Source organism: Lycorma delicatula, chromosome 7 (genome assembly GCF_047948215.1).
Source record: "Lycorma delicatula isolate Av1 chromosome 7, ASM4794821v1, whole genome shotgun sequence".
Taxonomy (NCBI): Eukaryota; Metazoa; Arthropoda; class Insecta; order Hemiptera; family Fulgoridae; genus Lycorma; species Lycorma delicatula.
In genome coordinates, this window is record NC_134461.1 from 19,848,536 (window position 1) to 19,872,853 (window position 24,318).

General features: G+C 29.1%; 1 protein-coding gene across 5 annotated transcripts in view; it reads left to right on the forward strand.

Moving 5' to 3' along the window:
- The window catches only part of LOC142327549 (lysosomal alpha-glucosidase-like), a 62,552-nt gene extending 38,234 nt beyond the window's left edge, over positions 1-24,318 (forward strand). The window contains exons 5-7 of one of the 5 annotated variants that reach the window (XM_075370703.1): positions 6,221-6,341; positions 17,684-17,852; positions 24,004-24,318. In XM_075370703.1, the coding sequence (XP_075226818.1) occupies positions 6,221-6,322 (102 nt within the window). In that variant the 3' untranslated portion in view covers positions 6,323-6,341; positions 17,684-17,852; positions 24,004-24,318. Of the gene's footprint in view, positions 1-6,220; positions 6,342-9,995; positions 10,201-12,297; positions 12,351-17,683; positions 17,853-24,003 lie in introns of those variants that run through there. The other 4 variants (XM_075370700.1, XM_075370702.1, XM_075370704.1 and 1 more) reach the window with 4 other exon arrangements.

The following is a 24,318-nucleotide window of genomic DNA, read 5'->3' on the forward strand; positions in this document are numbered from 1 at the left end:
AGAGACTCATTTCTTAAGTGAATAATAATCGTTGATGAGACGTGAGTTCATCACTTTGAACCCAAGAGTAAGCGACAAAATTTAGTGTGTAAACATTCTTCATCTCCCACAGCAAAAAAGTTCAAAACTCACATGTCTGCAGGAAAGGTGATTATGATATTCTGGATATGGTAGGTTCACTTTTGGTTTACTTCACACCTAAAGGTCAATCAGTAAACAGTGACAATTACTGTGAGCTACTGTGTCATGAGTCTGGAATCATGAGTCTGATGAAGAGCCCATAGAAGCTGTGAAACATTTTCTGCACACCAGACCGAAAACTTTCTTCCAGGAAGGAATTTAAAAGATGGACTAAGTGCATAGAAGTAGGAGAGGATATGTTGAAAAATAATGCATGTATCATTTATGTAAGTACAAATAAATATATTGATTTTTTGAATTCCACTTTTCTTTTTGGCTTGCCCTCGTAATAATAATACTGTGTTTATTTCTAACAAAAAAATGCATTCAACCTGAAAAGACAAAAAAAAAAAATTACATTCGATTTAAAAAAGAAACACAACATAATATACTCATTACTAATAATATAACAATAAATAAACTGAAAACACTTTCTTCCAAACGTGGACATGACCATAAGGTTGTCTGCTCAGTTGGCAAAAAGTTAGAAATTAATAAATTACCCATTATTACTTATTATAAAATTACTTATACTTTGTATTTTTTACATACAAAATAAAACATTCCTCCTTTTCCCCCCTCATCTTTGACCATTTATGCAATATTAATTAATACAATGGGCATGCAGTAGTAATAAAATGAAAAAAAATGTATAATATTGTACAAAAATTAGTTAAAAGTTAAATTCCGTTACTAAACTTTTCTTATAGGCTAATGCTTCATTCAAATATTTCGCTAGAATTCTCCAGTCACTTCCATTTAACAGCCCAACTACTACACCTTCCTCTGTTAGTGTGCCTTTCCAATGCCATAATTTCTGATAAAATAGGACATTTACCTACAAAATGAACAATATTTTCCTCCTCACTGGTATTACATAATGAGCATATCCTGTCATTCAATTCCCTACTGGGATTAGAATTGAGAGGAAAGGATGCCATTTCTTGCTTTAAAAATAATATTCATAAAACGCCTAGTTTCTGTTGTTAATGTAATTATACATTCAGAGACATTATACATTCCGAGATCATGATCCAATTGAGAGAATGGACTGTGAAATTCCACCCTATGCACTAGACACAAGGTAGTACTAGATAAAAATAATGGTATATTATCTTTAAAAAAAAACTTTTCCACAAACTGTTCCATTGCAGACTTCACCACGGCTGGATCATTGGCAGCTGAGAAATAAATATCACCCCCAAATATTTATAGCTATTTACTACATCAATGGGATTGCCTCCAAATGTACATCTTGTGTAAGGGTAAGCCCCTTAGTATTTCTCCCCATCTAAAAACTACAATTTGTTACTTATCTAAATTAATATTTAATTTCCACCTGCTGCAGTAATGAAATTTGTTGATCATGGTCTGAAGTGTTTTCGGCTCAGATGCTAACAAAACTAGGTTGTTGGCATAGAGTAACGCTCTGATATTCAGGTTACGGATTCATATTCCTTCACCCACTTCCTCTTGCAAATCATTTACAAATAGAGGAAATGATAGTGGCGAGAGCAAGCAACCCTGTCTGACACCACAAGAAGTATAAAACAAATCGGTTACTCTGTTTTTACACCAGACAAAAGATTTAGTGTCTTCATAAAATACCTGCACCAAATTTAAAAACTTACCAGATAATCCTAGGAGGAGAGTTTATAGAAACATTCTTGTCGGTCTATGTTATCAAAGGCAGCCTTAAATCTATAAAAAATAAAAATATTTTCTTTCCTTCTTTACAAACCTTAAGGTTAATTATACTATAAAGATTAAAAACATTATCTGTTGCAGAGTATCCTCTGCAAAAACCTGGTATTAATTTAAAACCCCATTCCTGGATATCCACTCTTCTAATCTGTGCAATAAGATACCTGTAAATAGTTTCAACAAAGAGCTCAGAAAGGATATACCTCTATAGTTACCGACTGAGTTCTTCCGGACAGTTTCTACCGACAGTACTTCCTGCAATGATCCTTTTTTGTCAAAGGGGAAGATTACTGAGTTCTTAAAGGAGTTTGGAATGCTACACGAATTAAAGATAAAATTGAATAAATTCAGCACTAGGGATAAAAATTCATCTGGAGCCTGTTTGTAAAACTCGAATGGGATTCTATCAACACCTGGGGTCTTGCCTTATTGTTTTTGACTTTCTTAATTATTATAGCCAATTCTTCTTTTAAGATTGGTTGGTCCAACTGTTCGTCTTCTGCATTTGGGCATGCATAAATTGTATCGAAACTTGTATCATTGGCAGTAAGCAAGGCTGAGAAATGAGCATTCCAAACATCCAGACTGATATTGCCTGCACTCATATATGGCTTAATCTTAAAAGACAAATAATTCCCAAAACTGTCCCTCACGTTACCAAATTTATCAGATATTTCAGATATATGGTCGCTACACTTCTTCCTGCACAACCTTTTGTACTCTTTATTAGCATCCATATAGTCCCTCTTAACTACCTCTGAATTGTTAATGTGGTACAATTTAAGTAATCTAAACACCCTGTCCCTGGCCTTCCTACACTTAGCTTCAGACCAATTTTGTTTGAGCAGTACTACTTGTACTTTTCTGCCATCGGAGTTTAAATTATTAGATGCCACCGTATAAATACAATCATTCAAACATCAACCACCTCGTTTGCATTTTCAGGTAATGTTATTCATAATTCTCACAACCTATTTGTGTAAACTAAATCATCACTTCTAGACCAACGTAATTTTGAGAGCAAGGGCAGAATTTTTATCTGTATTAATTTCACCATAAATTTCAATTTGTAGTGGTATATGATGCAGAGAATGCATTTGGAATGACTACGAAATCCTTAATTATATCTAATCCATCAAATGAGACAGTCAAAATCTATAACTAAGGAATGATATCTCCTACCACCAATAAAATTATATTCTCCATTTTTATTACCACCCATCCTTCCATTCAACACTATTAAATTAAAAGATGCACATTTTTATTAATCTTAGACCCTTTCTAAATGCAACTACATCTTTAGAGTGCCTTGTGTGCTCTAACCTGGCACCTATATCTAACTCTTCCGGCGTGCTTTGATCACTAGCAATTCTCACATTGAAATCCCCTATCAGAAGACAACATCTGTTTTCCACATGATCCCCCATCCAATTTTGCAGTTCACAAAAACCTTTTTCCCATTATACTTCACTATTTCCTGATAAATAAACAGGGAACAACAAAATTTCCTTCTGTGGATGCTGAAATAGAATAATGCCCATTCCATTTATAGCCTACTACCATTCCACCTTTAGGTCTTCCCATGGTGAATTTCTGGTAGCTGGTAGCCATCAAATGGAGTAACCTGAAAAATAATTCTCCGAGGAATCTACCACATCAGATTCAACATGCCTCTCTGTTAGAAAGAACACATCATAACTACTAATGAAATTAAAAAGATCTAAATGACTTTGCTTTCTTTCTAAATTTGCGGTATTATATGGTAACCTGAAAAATAATTCTCCCAGGAATCTACCACATCAGATTCAACATGCCTCTCTGTTAGAAAGAACACATCATAACTACTAATGAAATTAAAAAGATCTAAATGACTTTGGTTTCTTTCTAAATTTGCAATATTATATGGTAACAACTTAATGGAACCACTCCTATCACCACTGCACACATCATTAGAAGCCCTCTCCTCCCAAGCCTGACAAACAAACCCTTACTATTATCTGTTTTCCCTTCCCAACACTCTTTTTCACCATTCCTGATACATCTTTTTTGAAAAATTCAGATAATTTTCCAGTCCCATCTTCAATTTTTTGCAACTCCTTTCTAAGTGCCAATAGAATAGCCCTCTTTTTCCATGTTTCGACAGAAAAATCCTTATGAATGACATATCGTGTGTTTTTTAATTTGTATGTATTAGATAGAATTGCCAGAATGTCATCATCTCGGGGTATGTGTGCAATAATTGGTTTATTGTTCTTACCAAGACAATGTGCCAGATTATTAAAAATTTCAGATTTTGTTTTAAGAATCTGATTGCAAAAATCAAGTACAACCTTTCTGACATCATCATTCCTATTGTATTTTAAACCTTTGAAAACCAGGTTATTTCACAGAGTCCTGTCTTCTAAATTGATCAGCTTATCCTTAATTAACAGATTTTTCTCTTGTAAAGAGCTAACTTCAGCTTTCAAAACTTTGTTTTCTTCGATGAGTCTTTCTTCATGGCTAAACATGCTAATCTTTTGTTTAGTAAATCACTTCTAATCACTGACGTTAAATTATCAATTGAGCCTCCTAGTATTCCTACTATTTCAGCTGTATATTGTGAGTTCACTTCAAGAATTTCTTCAGTATCTATAGCAATCTGTTTTTCCTAATTATTAGAAATACCTGTAGCTCTAGGAGATTCCAGGGAGGATGGTTCCCTTTGACTTTTACCCTTGAAATAATGTTCAGTATTCTTCATAGCACACACATGTATAACATATAAAGTATATATATATATAACGTAATAACCATTTCAACACACATACTAAAATAAATAATACAGTCTCTAGGTTCTTTGTAACTTGGATACCCCTCTGGTTAGGTCTTTTAAAAAAGTTTAAGAGAAAATGACCTTTATACTTGATTAATTTTAAGTGTACAGAGTTATTTGCCCAACTTTAGTTATTCTATCTATTAGGGTAAGATGCACAGGAGCAACAGGAAATTGCCTAGAGGACTGTTAAGGCTTGGAAATGAATAGGACGCCCCTGAGTAGACAGGCAGTATACAAGGTTTATAAATATGTAATTGGAATGAAGTATACGTATATATATATATATATATAATAATATAAATTAAAAAGGTATTAAAAAAAATAAAAAAATAATCTGTGCAAAAAGAAGAAGAAATTGCTATCTTACAATTTTTTTTACAATAGCATGCTATTCAGTAATAGCATGCTATATTACGTTTAATTAGAATTATCAATTTTAACAATTCAATAATTTTGAATACTTTTCAAAACCAAGTTAGAGAATTCAGATAACAGAAGAATTTGAGATAGCAACTTCCTAGAACAATACTGTGGCTATACTATTCCTATAAAATCAATTAACAACTGACCTAGTTGTTAAGACTCAGGTTTCATTTGCTCCTTTTTTATTAAAAGAAGGAACTTTAAATTGTATTAAAAGGAAAAACTTTAAATTTTATTAATGGAGGACTTTTAAATTTTAAAATAAAAATTTTCACTTTTTTTCTTACGCTTATTAATTGAATGTCTAATACCCTATTTTTAGTCAGTCTAGTTTCATCCTCCAAAGACACAACATGTATTTATTATGAATGTATAAATAATTAATACTATAATGTTGTATATATGAATTACAAGTTCAAAAATAATTTATATTATAAAATAAAGATTTATTTATTTGAATGAACCAGCGAATAATAAATTATTTAGAATAATTTAAACCTAACAGGTATAGAACCAAGACGGCATGTTATTCAACACTAGTATAAACCAGATACAATGAGAATGAATTAAATGAAGTCTAATATCAGTTTATAAAATCCACAAAAATAAAAACGCATAACTGAATCACCAATTTCTCAAGATTATCTTGGCACAGAAGTCATGTAAAAATTTACTAAAAAACCACAAAAATAACTCAAAAAACTACAGAGCTAATTAAAGTAATGTCCTGTTCCAAACAATGCAGCGCTGCCAACTTTATTTTAATAATAATATTATTTGGTTACTGTTTCTATTCCTATTAGTGTTATCATTATAGCTTAATAAAATTTGCATGCATGTTTGCCTAGTAATTTAATAAAATAATAACCATTTTGCTTTTTAATAATTTGGGTCCAGGTTCTCAATGAGAATCTTTGTCTTATATAATTGCCATTGCTACCCTGCTGTAGCTGTGATTACTGTTCCTCCGATACTTTACTTTTTCTAATTACCCTCCACCATTTATTGAATTTTGACATTTTTTTAGTGAATAACATATTTTAATAGCGTGATTTAAGTGCTACATGATTAGTTAGAATAATTGTTATTTATTAGGTATGGAATGATAAGTCTACAGTATTTCCAGACTATACAAATCCAGAAACTGTTAAATACTGGATGGAACAGATTTCTAGGCAGCAACGTGAACAGTTTTAAGTATGATGGAATGTGGATTGTAAGTTTATTTTCATTATGTTATTAGGCAAATATTTGTTTTTAAAATAACAAAGTATTTAGAAGTAATATTTATTACTAGAAATTAAAAAAAGAAAATTAAAAAAAAACCTGAATTTTGTAAATAATTTTAATGTGTTAGACTTTTTTTAGTAATATAATAAGAAACATTTTGGCTGAAATTAAAACTAGATAACTTAAACTTTAATGATAAACCTTGTGATGTACTGTTTAAACATTTTATCTTTTTTTTTAAATAAGACAATCTAGTATAAAGTTAGTTTTAGTTAATGAATTATAGAATGTTAAAATAACAGCAAAATGGTATCCTCAGTGTTAAACAAACTGTATTGTTTTAATAGAAACAAGTGGTCTAAAATGAAACTGAAGAAATGGTTCCTGAAAAACATTTTTTTTTTAGGGTCAGTGATTTTGCTTGACAGATTACCTAATTATTCCTTTCATACTGGTGATTTATTATAGGTTTTTATATAAGAGAGTATTATATCTGTAATATTAGTATACTATAAATGCTATTACTATTTGACTACTAGTACTAGTATATTGGACTTTTGTTATGTCCATTATTATAGTCCGTAAACAAATTTTTTTTAAATTTTTATGCGAATATAAAGTTTTTACAAATCCCTCATATTTCCCATGCCAGCTGTGATGAGCATGCAGAAATAGCCTTATTCAGCAAGCCTTTTCATAGCCTAGGCATTCATAGAGAAATTCTAAATGGCTGCTGGGCTATATTTTTACAGGTTCTGCAGGAATTTATAGAAACTATAAACAAGTGTCTGTTTTTATCTATATATCTTGAGTATTCTATGAAGTTTAGTTTCTATTATTGTCATTGTTTATTTTGTTTACATGTTGAATATTAATAATAACTTTTTTTTTCAGTTTCAATATTTTGTTAATAAAAATAATTTCAGAACTATTTATACAGATAGAATCCCATGTTTTTTTATTAAAAAAAAAAATAAAAAATAGAAATGCTTTCATTCATTAGGAAACAAACCACAGTAACCTGTGAAAAATTTTCCATAAAAGAAAGCAAAACAAATTCCCTTTATATAGTGTCAATAACTGAGATATATATTGGGTGGTCCATTTAAATTGAGATACATCTATATATATCTCAAAAACTACACTATCTTAGGAAAAAATGTTTCCTATTAAAGTTCTTCCAAGTTGTCTTGATAAGGTCAAATAAAGGTCATTTCAGGGTCAACTTAGTTTTTTTAATAGTAACCTATATTTTTTATTGAGAATTGAATTCTTTGCAAAAACATTTAACATTTCATTTCAAACTTTTTTTTCTAAAATTGATAGTTTTTAGTTATCTTCAAAAATGTTGTAGGTCTATAAATTGGTGTTTTTAGTTTCATTAGGTCTAGCCCAGCTGATTTTAAATTTTAAATAAAAAACAATCAATAATGAAGAAGAAGAAGTTGAGCATGTAAACACCATTGAACTTTTTATTTTTAAATTAGCCTAAATTTGTAGTTCAAGTTACATATGATATTTGTCTAAGTGATCAGTGTCTTCAATTCATTTTTTTATTACTTTGTAACTCACCAAATATTAAATTAATTAGTTATTATTTATTAGAAATTATGTTACGATTTACAATTAGAGTAAAAACTGAGCTAATTTTGCTGTATGGAAAATGCCACTGAAATGTTGATCAGACAGTAGCTTTATATGCTCTACGATTCCCCGGTAGAAATATTCCAAGTCATGCTTCTGTGTACAGAATTGTAAAACAGTTTAGTGCTACTGGAAGAACGGGGGCCATAAATAGGAACTGTCAAAATACTGTGACAGCAGAAAATAATGAAATAGCAATGACTATTAAAACGCCTAAAATTCTGTCCCTACCGCATTTCAGTTCATCAGGAATTGCATGGCAGTGACTTTGAATTAAGAGTAGCATTTTGTTGATGGGTGCCTGAAAAAGTACAGGTAGATTAAACATTTTTTCTTAATGTTCTTTTTTCCGACGAATCAGGTTTTACTAATCATGGAGCAGTAAACAGACATAATATGCAATATTAGATAGTCAAAAATCTACGGTGGCTAAAGGAAGTAGAATATCAATGTCTGTAGACTGTCTATGTTTGTTATGGAATCATAGGCTATAAATTAATCGGACCCCATTTTTTCAATGGAAATTTGAACGGAGAGAAATATGCAGATTTCCTAGAAAATTAGTTGTCCTTACTGCTTGATGAACTACCCTTGGAGAAGAGAAGAATGATGTGGTTTCACCATGATTGCTGTCTGGCGTATTATTCAATTATCATCAAAGTAGCTTTGAACCGTGAATATAATGATTATTTAATCGGTCGAACTGGTCCAGTTCATTGGCCTGCATCGTTCCCCTGACATTACTCCAGTAGACTTTTTTTTAGAGGGTTTCCTTAAAGAAAACGTTTACATAGAAGTATCAACTACCCCTGAAAACATGAAAGAGCATATAATAAAGGTCTGTAGAAACATCAAGGTAGAAACTGTATTAAATGTTAATGGGTCGTTCTTAAAACATATGGAAAGATCACAGAAGTAGGAGGACACTTCAGACATATGTTGCTGTAATTTATGTAGAGTAAGTTTTTGTAGTTATTTTAAATAAAGAGCGTAAAAAAAAATTATACTATTTGATTAAAAAAATTCATTAAAACATAAATGGATTTTATATAGGTTAATCCTTTAATTGGTTATTTATTCAAAATTTAATTTTCTTTATTTAAAATTTAAAATCAGCTGGATGTAACTCATCAGCTGGACTAGATCTAATGAAATTAAAAACACCAATTTATAGGCCTACAGCATCTTTAAAGATGAATAAACTAAAAAACTATCAAATTTAGAAAAAAGTCTGAAACAAAATTTTAATTTGTTTTTGCAAAGAATTCAATTCTGCAATAAAAAATATAGGTTCATATTTAAAAAAATTAAGTTAAAATTGAAATGACCTTTATTTGACCTTATCAAGAGCAACATAAGTTGTAAACGTATTTCCTCCTTGAAATGGAAAACATTTTTCCATTAAGAAACATTTTTTCTTAAAATGTGTAGTTTTGAGATATAGATGTGTCACAATTTAAATGGACCACTCAATATACATACATATATATATGTAAGAAATATTAAGTTATTTAATAAGTTACTGAAAAAAATTGCTGGTTTACCAACTCACAAGCATGTTAAACAGTATATTAAATAGATGGTTTCCAGTCATGGTAATTATTAATAATAATTAATAATGAACATAATTTTTTATTCTTTTCAAGGAGGTTCATGCCCCCATCCTCTTGATATTATTATTTGATATTAAGTTTTACTATTTTGTTGGAAAATTCTGTACTTATAGTTTATTAATGAGCATTAAAAATGTGACAAAAAATTAGACAATGTAGTTTCAAAATCTGTACGGAAGGCGGTTTTGAAGGTATGGTTCCTTTATCTGGAATTGCTTGGACTACCTAGAACTTGATCGATGAAGAAGATGTATAATTGGTCTGATGAGATATTTTGGAAGCATAATTATATTTATTTTTAAAACAAGTCATTTCAATTTTTTTAAATGCGTTCTCAATACAATATGTCTAATCGACCAACCAATCCTATGTTTACTGTTAAGGACATGAATGAACCATCTAATTTGGTTGATGGAAGTCTTACCGGTTGTCCAAATCATACACTGGAAAGTCCACCTTATGTTCCAGCTGTTGTTGGTGGTAAATTAAGAGCACATTCAATGTGTATGACGCAAAACATTTTAAAGGATATCATTATAACTTACATAATTTATTATTTGGAATGTCTGAAGCAATTGTCACAAATTTGTAAGTAAAATATTTAATATGTTATGATAATAGTGTAGTAATATTTACTTACAACCTTTATAAGTTCCTAATCATTAATTTATAATATTTTTACCAGAATTTATAATTTTTTTTAGGGACTTGCTTGTTTTTTTTTGTCTTCAGTCATTTGGTTTGATGCAGCTCTCCAAGATTCCCTATCTAGTGCTAGTCGTTTCATTTCAGTATACCCCCTACATCCTACATTCCTAACAATTTGTTTTGCATATTCCAATCGTTGCCTGCCTGCACAATTTTTTCCTTCTACCTATTGGTAAATACCCTTCTGCAGCAAGCTAAATCATTTACCTTTATTACCTTTATATGATTATTATTCTATTGTTTAGGAGGCAGCTATTATCCAAAAAAAAATTACTTTTATTATCGTGTGTATTTATACAACTTCATTATATTCCTTATTTTCTGCTTATCTGTTGTCTTACTTAATTAAAAATTTAATATAATTCGTATTTGTCATATTAATGATTTTTTTTTGTCTTCAGTCATTTGACTGGTTTGATGCAGCTCTCCAAGATTGCCTATCTAGTGCTAGTCGTTTCATTTCAGTATACCCTCTACATCCTACATCCCTAACAATTTGTTTTACATATTACAAACGTGGCCTGCCTACACAATTTTTCCCTTCTACCTGTCCTTCCAATATTAAAGCGACTATTCCAGGATGCCTTAGTATGTGGCCTATACGTCTGTCTCTTCTTTTAACTATATTTTTCCAAATGCTTCTTTCTTCATCTATTTGCCGCAATACCTCTTCTTTTTAACATTATCGCAATAATTTCTTTTTTAACATTCTCCCATTCTTCTTCTACATTTTCTACCTTATCTTTTTTACTCAGACCTCTTGCGATGTCTTCCTCAAAAATCTTCTTTACCTCCTCATCCTCAAGCTTCTCTAAATTCCACCGATTCATCTGACACCTTTTCTTCAGGTTTTTAAACCCCAATCTACATTTCATTATCACCAAATTATGGTCGCTATCAATGTCTGCTCCAGGGTAAGTTTTGTAGTCAACGAGTTGATTTCTAAATCTTTGCTTAACCATGATATAATCTGTTTGATACCTTGCAGTATCGCCTGGCTTTTTCCAAGTGTATATTCTTCTATTATGATTTTTAAATTGGGTGTTGGCAATTACTAAATTATACTTCGTGCAAAACTCTATAAGTCGGTCCCCTCTTTCATTCCTTTTGCCCAGCCCGTATTCACCCACTATATTTCCTTCCTTGCCTTTTCCAATACTTGCATTCCAATCTCCAACTATTATTAAATTTTCATCTCCTTTTACGTGTTTAATTGCTTCATCAATCTCTTCGTATACACACTGTACCTCATCATCATCATGGGCGCTTGTAGGCATATAGACATTAACAATCGTTGTCGGTTTAGGTTTTGATTTTATCCTTATTACAATGATTCTATCGCTATGCGTCTTATTAATGATTTATACGTGAGTATTTAACTTTCTGTAAATCAGTTTGCATTTTATAATGAGAAATATTCTATATATTATCTTAACTAATAAATGGCTAAATATCACTGCTGCATAATATAATTAATATGTTTTAAAAAACATTTAATTTAGTAAGAAATTCAAGAAAAATGTGCATTTAAATATTGCAAAAAAGCAATGTACAAATAATTTTCCTATTCATAAGAGTATTTTCAGTAGTTGGAAAATTTCTCATCTGATTCAATACTGTAACTGATATGTTTTTTTTTTTTGGTTTTTTCCACCCTTCCCCCTGGGCCAGATCCACAACAAAGCAAAGCACAGCCTGCCGGGTTGTCTTTTCAAACGGGCCTCCCTGTCCGCTGCTCATAAGTCTAGTCCAACAGGTCAGCCTGCTGGTTAGATCCTTTCATTGCCTGCCTCTAACCCCTAGGCAATGAAAAGATCTAACCGGCTGACCTGTTTTGACCGTTCTAACTGACATGTTTTGAAACGTACATACTGACCCAATATGTAATAATTCAGTAATATCAAATATAATACTACATTTTTTTTAATGAAATAATATCAATTGTATTTTATGATGTATTGTAAGTTTTTATTTCAGTGCCTTAACTGAGATAACAAATAAACGGCCATTCATTATTAGCCGATCAACATAATTGAACACAGTTCAGTCACCTACAGTGAATAGCATATTATAATAATATTTTGAGTTTCTTTATTTGTCCTATTTACCTACCTTGTGGTACTGAGGATGACAGAAATGTCACCCAACATTGCTTCACCCACTCTCCTTATCTCATCTCTTTCTTCTATCTGATATATGGTCTTCCTTCAGATTCTTCCTTTAACAAATGGCCTCTGAAATATTTTGTTGATAAGCAATATTAAGGCATTTTAATGCTTAATATTTTTACTTAATGCATTTACATTGGGACCTCACTTTACAAAGTCAAAAATTCTATTTTAGTGTTGGGATAAACAAACTTGCATTCATCAAATATGTAAATACAGAAACATGCAAACTTTTAATACTACTTTGTTCTGCCCCATTAGAATATATATATATATATATAATATACACAGCCAATAATAATAATAGCCACAGGATTAGGGAACGCATGTTCTTAAACAGACCCCCCGCCCCCACGGCAAATAGGATGCTGGGGCACTCAAGTAACTTACAGGTCTCTACATCCTCTTCAACGAGTATCGGAATAAAAGTTCTGAAATTGAAGGATTCATGGACATGGAAAAGGAACAACACTCACAAAAAGATAATTATCCTCAGTGGGACTTCAAAGTCTGCATACAAACCCATCCAGAAAATGAATCAAGTTCCCCCTCCCCTTGGTAGGAATATCTATTCTGCACACAATTCCTTAAAAGATTGGAATATCTTTACCCAGGACAGGAGCAGTAACATTACTGATCAGCAGTTTTGGAGTTCAAACATGCACAACAACAAATTTCTTTTCCTCTAAATACAAATTGACCACTGACAACAAACTTAGGCTTCCCTAAGCAAACACCCTTCACCTATTTTCAATACTGAACCGTATCCAAGTGGAACTATGAACTTTTCAGTCATTTGATATTGGAGGGGTCACCATCCCAGTGAGCTTAGTAAAGAAATAGTTGCCCTACCAGTTATTAAAAGGGGCCAAAATGACATCGCAGATGAAAACCAGAACAATCAATTCTCATAACACTAATCCAAGGAGAAAAATAATAGAGTAATGGAAAGAGGTAGAAGAGATGATCCACTTATTAAGAGGCTGCTTTTCATAACGATAAACATGCCGTATTCTACCTTGGCTATGACCGTACATGAAGGAAACAATAAAGCAAAAAGAGGAAACGGTAAAAATTAGTTTACATTTTTAGGATTGATAATACAGAAATAAAATACATTTTTTAGTAGTTATGGTAGCATTGAAATAACAATGAACTGTGTAATATTAGTTTTCAATTCTTCTTCATTTTTCTTATAGCCAGAATTTTTCTTTGTTATTAATTTGGTCCCTCATGAACTTGTTTCTTCAGTAAAAATCAGCGATTATCTTAACCAACACCTAGGCAACTTCCAAATTTATTCCTCCATTTCAAATTCTAATTACAAAAAAAAGTTTTATTAAATTCAATTCAATTAAATTCTAATTTTATAGTTATTCTGAAAAATATTGAAAAGAAAGTACCCCATCTATTAACAGTTATTAATTTTTATAAATTTTGATTTCTCGCATTTTTGTTTTACATTAAAGTAATTTTAATTGTAATTTAATTTAGCTGGTCATTTACATTTATTATTATTAATAATAAATAGTATTAATGTTTCATCCTTAATAGAACAGAAAAAATTTAATTCTTATTATTTTCAAGGAATTTGATATTTTAATTTTTAATAAAACAACACTATTTTACAAAATCTTAATACTAATAAAATTTTTATTTAAATTTCTATAATTTGTTACTTTTGCAATTTGTATTATGCTATGATATTAGAAAAATCAGATTGATTTTAACATTTTTTTATTATACTTTCATTAACATAAAGTGGTCTCCTACGAACAAAACATGAAAGTTCATAATATAATTCATTATTAGACTTATAATTAATGGACTGCTCTCCTACAAACAAAGAGACTACTGACATTCTACTGACATTCCACAGGATAGTGATTAATAATTTCTGACATCGATGAACATCAATAATTATACATCAGCGTACTGTCCTGATCTCAGTCCATTAACTGTCATATTCTATTTGCAACATAATTTGTATACATACTCACCTTGATGTCCATTTGATTGGTGGTAAATTTTACAACATTTTTAAAAAAATTAATGAATGATTTATTATTGTAGTCTTGTTTATTTTAATTACCTTAGGTATTTTAAAAGTAAAATAATTTATTCTGGTTTTCCATGAAACATTACAAAATTTAGAAATCAAACGTTTAGTCCTTAATTTGTACCGTGAGTTCATTTACCCATTGAAACAGATTAATAAACAAATTTTATTCTTATTAATCATTCATTTATGTAATTTGTGTGGTATGTTATTTTATAAAAATATTAACAGGAAAATAAGATGCATGCATTCTTTAATCTGTAAGTTACTTACTCTGTAACTTGAGAGTATAAATTATTTCTCTGTATACTTAAGATTAAAGAAATGAAAATTTACCAATATAAACTTTCTTTTTATTTTTCATTAAGATATATATATATATATGCATATTAGGAAATTAGAAAAGATATAAAATATATTTTAAATAATTTATGAAATCTTTTACTTAATAATAAATTAACAAATTATGTATAAAACGTTTAAAAAGTATAAATTTAAAAAATGCTCATTATTAAAAAAAATTTGCTGTTATAGAAAATGAAATTGTTTAAAATTTAAAATCTATGATAATTAAATATTATGTATTAAATTTTGTGTATATTATGTACATAATATTTAAGTAAAATATTATGTATTTTTACAGGTTATCTGTTAGTCTTAATCTTTATTTTAATTAAAAGAAAATAAGTTTTTAAAGTATACACAATATTGAAAACTAAACATATACAGATTCTTGTTGTTTTTGTATAATAACAAAAATTATTCCACTGCTCATAGAAGTTAAAGCATTAAGTATAAGTATGCAAATATATTTGTCCATAATTGTTGGCGATAAAAATTATTTACAATTCATTTATGAATGACTGTATTGAAGAAAAATGAAAGAAGCTTACTGCTGCAAACAAGAATTGATATTCTTTTCGGAGTAAATATTGCAATTTCCTGATCTTGAAGAAACTTTAGTTACTGTTTTATGTCAAAAGAAACAGTTTATGATAACAGCTGACACAGTTCTAGATTGTTACTGATGCACGGCTTACACATAACATATTTTAAATGATAATTAAAAATATTTATAATTTTATTTAAATATAATATTTTTTGTTTATTAAGCGCACACGCATATTGTATTTTATTTGCACGGGTGTGGTGGTACTAGCAGTGACAGTTGTTATTAACTAAACTAATATAATCCCACAATTTACATAGAACAAATTTTGACTGTTGTTGTTAACTAAACTATATAATAACAGAACTTACATCGAACAAGTTTCACAGAAGGCTACACACCAGGTGTACTCACGAGGTACTGAGTCAACCAGGTGATCTTGCTCTACAGCCTAACTCCCTTGACCTTTTAAGTTGAAAATGTAAGCCATCAATGCCCCATATATAGAAGTAATCTGACCAAGTTTAGACAAAATCAGTCCAGTAGTTCTGGAAACACTGAACTTACAGACATAGATATTAACATTAACAACCAGAAAATTTCCATCCAGTTTTCTGATTTTTTTGGGTTCCTTAGGTGTCAAAATGTCAAGATCTGGTGAAAACTGCATATGCCCAAATTGGAACAATTACAATACTTTCCTTAAAAAGAGTTATAGCTAGCTCTGCTAAAGTGCTATCTAGATGGGAAAGTAATAACCACAGAAATAGGCCAAAATAAACTTTACAATAAATGAAAAAAAACATTATGGAAAATAATTTTCAGAAAATTGAGGTTAGTTACAGAATTTTTTGGTCAACCAAATTTTAGTATCAGAAAAATTATAGCAATGTGAAATCATTCTGATGCATGTTAATGATTCATTTTTAACATGTCATTTACAATAAAAACATGTTATTTTAAAACAAGAAGAATTACAGTCAACAATGACTATAACATTACATCTAAAGAATGAAAACATGTTCTGCATGTTTATATTTTCAACAATATGATTTGTTTACAAAATAAAAAAAAAACAGATGTTTCTGGTAATGTGTGTAACATTAGTGCATAATTTAGAAGAAAGGTTGCTCATAGATATTATATTTCACTTGTGGGAGGAGTTTTTGGCACTATGATTTCTGATTAATCAGAGAAATGTATAAAATTGTTTGTGCTCAAGTTTTTTTTTTTTAATTGTAATTTTGTAGCATAGAATATTGAAATTTCATATGAGTAGTGTTTTCCTAACAATATTGCAGACTCAAATTTTACAATCTACTGTAGTCTTAAATTTCAGTGTACCAAAGGAATTGAATTTCAATCATAAAGGAAAATTTCCTTTTCATGAACTGACAGTTTCAGTGATCCACAACACTATAAAACTATTGGGAGAGTTTGTTCTTTAAAAAAGATGTTCTGTATGGTACAGTATTCCAGCAGTTTATGATGCATTAAAAGATATATATGAAAGATATTTGTCGTTTGTTAGTATATGTTACAAATAAACCAGAAAACAATTTTTATTATTAAATCTTTTATAATTTATGAACCAAAATTAACTAATTCTATTCAAATTACAGTAATTAAGAAATAATAAATATTAAAAACTAGGAGAGGACTAAGCAGATCAATGTTAACAGTTACGCGAAAAATTCTAAAAAATTTGAAATTTATTTATGCAACTGCAGATGTTACTCTAATTTGTATTAAAAAACGCTTGAAGTGAAGTTATTAAATTTATGTATTCATTATAAATGATTTCAATTGCATGCAAACTCTTTTCTAAGTAAGCATTAAGTGTGTAAAATATAAACAATAAAAATGATTAATAATAAACAAACATCTGATTAGTTATTGTTTTTTTCTGTACTGTTATTGTTTTTTTTACACAATTTGTACTGTTATGGTCATTAGCCACTATATTAAAATATTATATAACCATCTTTTTCTTCTGTAGGAAAAATACCCAAGCATACTCATACTCAACTTCAATAAAGTAAAGATGTTAGTTCATTTAATTGACATTATTATTACTGAGGTAGTTTATCCTTAATTCAAATTCTGTTTTCAGGTATTACCCTGCCCATTGTTCAAGGTATAATGAATTGATAATGCTCCACTGAATGTCTTTTAGCATCCCCAAACAATTTTGTATTTTTGTCGACTTATATTGACATAATTTATTTATTTTTTGTTATTTTATAGGGGATGTCATTTTTATATAGCAGTGAAATAAGATCACATGGTTCCCTAAAGTCATCTAATTGTGTAGTTGATTCCCGTTTTGTTCTGTAAATCGCAGATTTTGGTTTACGAAGTCTTAGAAATTCTGATGATCCTGTTGAAGAAAGTGATTCTTATGCATTCTAGAGAAGTAAGTCAAATCTAATTTTTATTTGTATTCAGTTTTTAAATAATATTTTTTAACTTATCGAAGTATATTTTAATGGTCATTGGTTGAGATAATGAAGGTTAATGTGAGATAAAAAAAAGTGTGAAGTAAAAATGTAGGTTTGACTGCTAAGAGGCTGGCTCAGACTAGAAATGTTAATAGGATTGCCAGAAGAGCACCTTTGGACTTGAACGCTGGAACTCTCGACTTCCAAATCAGCTGATTTGGGAAGACGCTTTCACCACTAGACCAACCTGGTGGGTTGCCAGCATCTCTTAGTTGTCATGAATGATTATAAAATAAAATGTTTCAAAATTTGCTTAGATTTATTGTGAAAGGGCCTGTCTCTATAATGATTTCAGGTCTTTTATAAAGACATTTTATTTTAATTAACAATTAAATGTTTCCTGTTATTATTTACTTCCAGAAATAATAGAAAAAAGTAATATATAGAAAATTTTTATTGATGTAAGTAATTTCAAAATTAAAATATTTATGTAGCGCTTCAAAAATTTTATGTGGAATTCTACTTTTATGGTCTTTAGGTGAAATAGATTAAATGTATATTATGCCGATAATTGAATATAATTGACCGTTTTCATTGCATCCTTATTTATTACTCTTCAGTTTACATGATGTTGCACTTGAGATGACCAAAGTGTTGTAGAATATCAAATTATATGGAGGTAGATTTCTGTCTTACCTAAATCCTAAAGGTATAATACCTTTTATGTTTTATTTAGATTTGACTAATGTTACTTGAAAATGTTTTTTTGCTGGATTTCAATTGAGCAGTACACTATATCTATTTAGTGTTTACTGAAGTTTGTCTTGTCTAGATGAAAGTAAATCTCTCCTGTACAATTCTGTTAATCAAAACCAAACAAAAACATGTTGTCTAGTAATATTGCTCAAAACTATAATAAGTTTTCAATAATTTAGTATTGAAAAAGAAATTAGCTAATTTTTTGACCTCAAAATGATTATTTTTTTGGTATGAGACTTCAAAAGGACACTAAACAGAAAATTTTTTGACATACAAAACTTAAAGTTACAACAGTCTTAACCATAATAACGGCCATTTAATGTCTTTAACAGCTAACTTCAAAAACTGTGCATAGTACCTCTTATATAACTTCTCAACAGTGAAACATAGAAGAAAATTTAACAAATATTTTTACTTTAAAATTATTTATTTTGAGTTATGAGACTACTATATCCTTAAGCACCTGGAGGACAACTAAAACATTTTTAGTCGAAAGGATTTGGATGGGTGATCAATTTAAAAGGTATAAAAAGACAAAAATTTGATATAAAAACTTTTGACTATAGCCTAATTAACATCACTGTCATTTATTTATTTCTTTTCACAGCTAGTTTCAAAAGTAGTGTTCAGTACACAAGTAGTGGTCTTGCACCCCAAAATAGATTGTTTTGAGGTAGGAGCATTTTATAAATTAAATCTTTCTATATTTAACTATAGGAAAACTGTTTTGTTATTTTCTTTTTTACATATTCCGCTTATAAAATGTGAGAATGAAATATTTTATTTAAAAAATTAATAAATCCTATCCGCTTTTAAAATATTTATGATAAAAAACTTATGAAGCTGTAGAAAAGATTATAAATGAAATATTAACATTCAAAATTTAAATAACACCGGCTTTAGTTTAATCGCATGTTGTTGGCCTTTCATCGCCAAAGCAGAGAATACCAGAAAGAAAAAAGCAGGTCAAATAGTAAAAAAAAAAATAAAATGTTTTTATGTTTAAAAAACCTACCTACATAAACAATTAATCAAAAGCAGCTGATCTGCTGCATGCGGTTAGTATGCTTGGTTTTTAGATCAATTGTTCGTAGGTTACATCCATGGCAACAGTCTGGAAACTTTTCACCGATGATAAATACCGTTCATGTTATTTACCGTATGTTTAATAAGATATATGTTTATGACTAGTCTGATGGTCTGATCAATTTATACTCAACTGCTATTGTCACACTGGGCAATAGAATGTCACTAAAAAAAATTACACATTCACAGTTACTGTCGCAATCATGTTCCTTTTAAACTGATGTAGTCTTGTTTTTGTTCTCAGAATTTGTTGATGAGAATATACATCCTTTTTGCCTGATATAATGTTTAAACAGTCACTAAATTTTTATTTTTTTACTATCTGATTGCTATTTTTTTCTATTTGTACTTTTTTATGTTGTATGATCTTGTATACTTTTGTCTGTGGTTTTGAAAGCTTAACTTTATTTCCTTTTGAAAACGTGAGCAATTTTGTTATAAATATTAGATGTATATTATTATTATTATTATTACTACAAGTCATAAGTCTAGTTTAGCTATTATTAACATGTACTATGTATTTTATTCTGTTGACTTTTTAATTATAAATTATATAAATAATTTATTCATGTTAACCAAAACATAATAATTATCATATAAACTGACATTAAGTCGTCTAAGACTACACACATACATATTACATTGTATATAATAACAGTTGAATATTAAGTCCATGATTTTAGCGGGTAGAACTAATGAAATAAGTCGTTAATTGTTCTCCTGGCCTTGATCAGAACAGTTCTTATTGTTGACAATTGTTTTACAATAAAATTAGCCAAGCAAGCCTTTCACTTGCATATCGAGAAATCACTTGTAGATAATACTTGAAATTGTTCATTTAATTATTCTCAGTTTTTCTGTTCAACCATTCATAGATTAATATAAGATCTTTATCTCTTACTATATAACGTACATGATTTTCTGGGTTATTTTGAAAATATTTTATAAGAGATTAATTTTGTAATACATCGCATTACATTTTTAATCAATTTTTTCTGTAATCCTCCACTGTTACAATTTGCTTATTTTTTTTTTAATATTTAATATTTTTATAAAAAAGGAAGATAATAACAAATAATAAAATTTGTACTTTTGTGTTAACGGGGACCACTCGATTTCGATTTTTGTTGTTTTCTGTCAACAATATTCTTATGAACTAACTAACAATGGTTTAAAGTTTATACTTATGATTTTTAAATGACTATCTAACAACCCATTTCCATATACTAGAAACTTGTTTTGACTTTTTGAAGAAGCCTCCTTCAAAAACAGATGACATATTTCAGATAAGTATATTCATAAACATAATATAGTAGTTTGTCTTGGTCACAAGTTTTATTGAGGTGTTTTAAAGCAAAAGAATAGGAAAAAATCAATTTGATCCTAAGAGGATTTGCCATCTAATATAACAACCAGAAATTTCACTTTATGGGCTATGATAAATATTATCATTATTATTTAATGGGAATTCTGCTCATACAAGTAACAATGTTAGGATAATGCAACGGTTATCCAAGTTTGAAAATAATTATTGTCATTTAGTTTATCCTAACCATATAAAAATATTTTATTTCATTTCCACTAAGTAAAATAAATTAATCTTTATTCTCATCAGAACAGAATAGTACATTATACAGATCAATAAATTAATATAAAACCAGATTATAAGAAATCAGTGTAAGATAATTAATATAATATAATATATTATATCTGGTTATATTAATATAACCAGATTATAATAAGAAAGATTTGATTTAAGTCCGTGTTAATTATTTAAATATATGAAAAATGTTAAGGTAAATATTTTAAACAAAAAATTACCACAAATTGATTCACAATTCAGAAGTCGCAATTGGAAATTAATTTACGTACATGTTGAACAAGATGCAGATAAATCAATTTCTTTTTAATTATCTTTTAATTAGTATTATTTAAAAATGAATCTATAGAATAATATTTATTTACACAAAAGAAAATCCTTCAGGCATCTTAAATAAATTGGTGGAAAGATTTTCTAATTTTGTAAAAAAAACTAAAATGACAGTGGAAGCATAATATTTCTCGTAAGTTGAAGCGTGTAGTTTTAAGAAAACAGTTTTGTTGTATAGTTTGAAAGTAGAATTAACTGTTAAATCTGTATTAAAAAAAAATGTATTTTATTAAGCCCCTACTTATAGAAGCAAAATTCACACTCCAATTTTTATCAAAATTGAGTGATTATTTATTATGGTTGGCAGTACTAAACTATACATATGTTATGATTAAAAAAATTAAGTTGCAGAAGTATACGTTCGTAATTTGGTTATGAACAAAGTATTGGATAGTAGTTGGCTAGTTCTGCATTAGAGAATTGTATTTTCGTCACTTAAACTTGATAAAGTATGAAAAAGCACAAAAACATATTTTTAATTGTAAAGAATGGAAAACTGTTAAAGCACGAATTAATCGTTTAAACAGAAGCGCTAATAGAATGAGGTGTGTTAATTTTGCTGGCATGTTAATGAAGCAAAGTTTTAATTTTTATTGTAGCAAACAACAGGAAATTTCTTATTTATATCATAATTCTAAAGTTTACGTTTATTAACTTACTACTGTACTTTACAAATTGTTTATTAATTTCTACTGTATTAGTTTCTATTTTAATGTAAAAACTTTTTTACAATTTAGTAGCTAAGATTTCATCGGTATTGCTACAGTTCATTAAAGTTACTGCCATCTGTGATAGCGATCTTTGACTTTCACATCCAGAAGGCTCTAGGTTTGAATCCTGATAAGGGTTGGCATCATTCATAATATACTGCAAAATTCATTTCTTATCGTTAAAAAAAAGTCTGCTTTAATTCAGCCTAGTCCTGTTATTACCAGCGAAATATTTCTTCCATGATTTTTGTTTTTCGTGGAAACAGATATTTTGCAATTCTTTCTTTTAGTAAATGTTCTTTGTAGTCTTCTTGAATTATTTTCATTTCTTCTGTATCTTTCGATTTATCTACTCCAGTTTTTATTAGTTTTTATATTTTTAAAGTGTGCAAATAGCCTGTTAGGGTTCATTCTTTGTAGGGCTGTCATATCATTCTCGTGTAGACCTATATTTAGAAAATTAAATATCTTGTTCTAGTCTTGTGTTTATATTTATGAATATGCAATTCTTTGCTAATATAAATTGTCACATTTAAAAAAAAATAACAATATCCATCTAAATTGAACCGGACAACAGTTCTGTTTTCATATAACTCAACACAGTACTTCATTTTACAAGTAAGGGCCTTATTTTGATTCGGAATTGCTGAATCGTTTTAAAAAATCTTCCCGCCGATTTATTTATAATACAATTAAATAATTTTCTTTTACAGAAACAACATTCCTCTGTTGATGAATTTTTAAATAATACTAATTACAAAAAAGAAGCACAATTGAACTGCATTCTGAACAGAATATACATAAATATATGCTCAAAATAATTTTCATTAGCACCCTCTTAATTGTGAATTATCTTTTGATGATTTACATTAACATTATTTCATTTGTTTCTTATAAACAATTAATGTAGACTTTAATCGCTTCAATCTTTTTTTATTTGTTGAGGCGATGTATCAATGCTAAAGTAATCATACCGAGAGTCACCTGACGCAAAATGTTCTTTCAGTGACTTTAGTAAGGAAACTTACGGCATTGATGCGTGAATAGTCTGCAATTGACAACAGTAGATTAGATTAATAACATACACGACCGATAATGTATGCAAATATATATATATATCTATGTTTACATATTAGCACTTGCAGGCATGCCATTTCATCAGATGTATTATAAACCTTTTAAAAAGAAATAAAATTTAATAAAGGAAAGATGTTAATCCTTAGTCTGATTATTAAAAATCTGAGTTTCATAATTTTTAATGATCTGGCTAAGGAGGAACACAGCCTTCTTTTTTCAACATGTCTTTTTTAATACATCGATGAAGAAGTGCCTGTGACAAAAGTGCTAATTTTAAGAATTTAAAAAAAGAAGCAGTAAGTGGTAGTTTTATTTTATTTATTATAAATATATTATTATTCTCTAATACAGTGATTCCCAAACTGTGCGCCACAGTGCCCTGGGGAGCTTGTATCCTCCAGGAATCTGAGGAATAGCAAAGTTTTCAAACATGTCGAGGTACATGTGCCTTGTAACAGCGAGCTCCATGATGATGCCATTATTGTTCCGTCATAATCAGACATTGAGTTTTGGTTTGACCCTTTGATTTGCGATTGTAATTATTAATTATTTTTAATTTTACAGGTTACTAGGGAAGTACCAAGCATTGCAAGAGATCCATAAATAATTCTATGCGTGATGGAATTATAAAAAAAAATTCAGTGAATGTAAGTGTGCGTATGGTGATGTAACAACAGAAGAAAATTTAGTCTAAAGTATAAGTAGTAAAAACAAGTTACCTACTCAGAAAGGAAAGAAATTGGTTTGTGAATGTTGCGTTGAAAGATTCAGATGTAAATTTTATTTAAAGAAACACATTAACTTTCACGGTAAAAAGAAAAAATAAAGAACTTTTTTCAAAAGTGTCTCATTCATGATAATGATTTAAAAACTCTCATA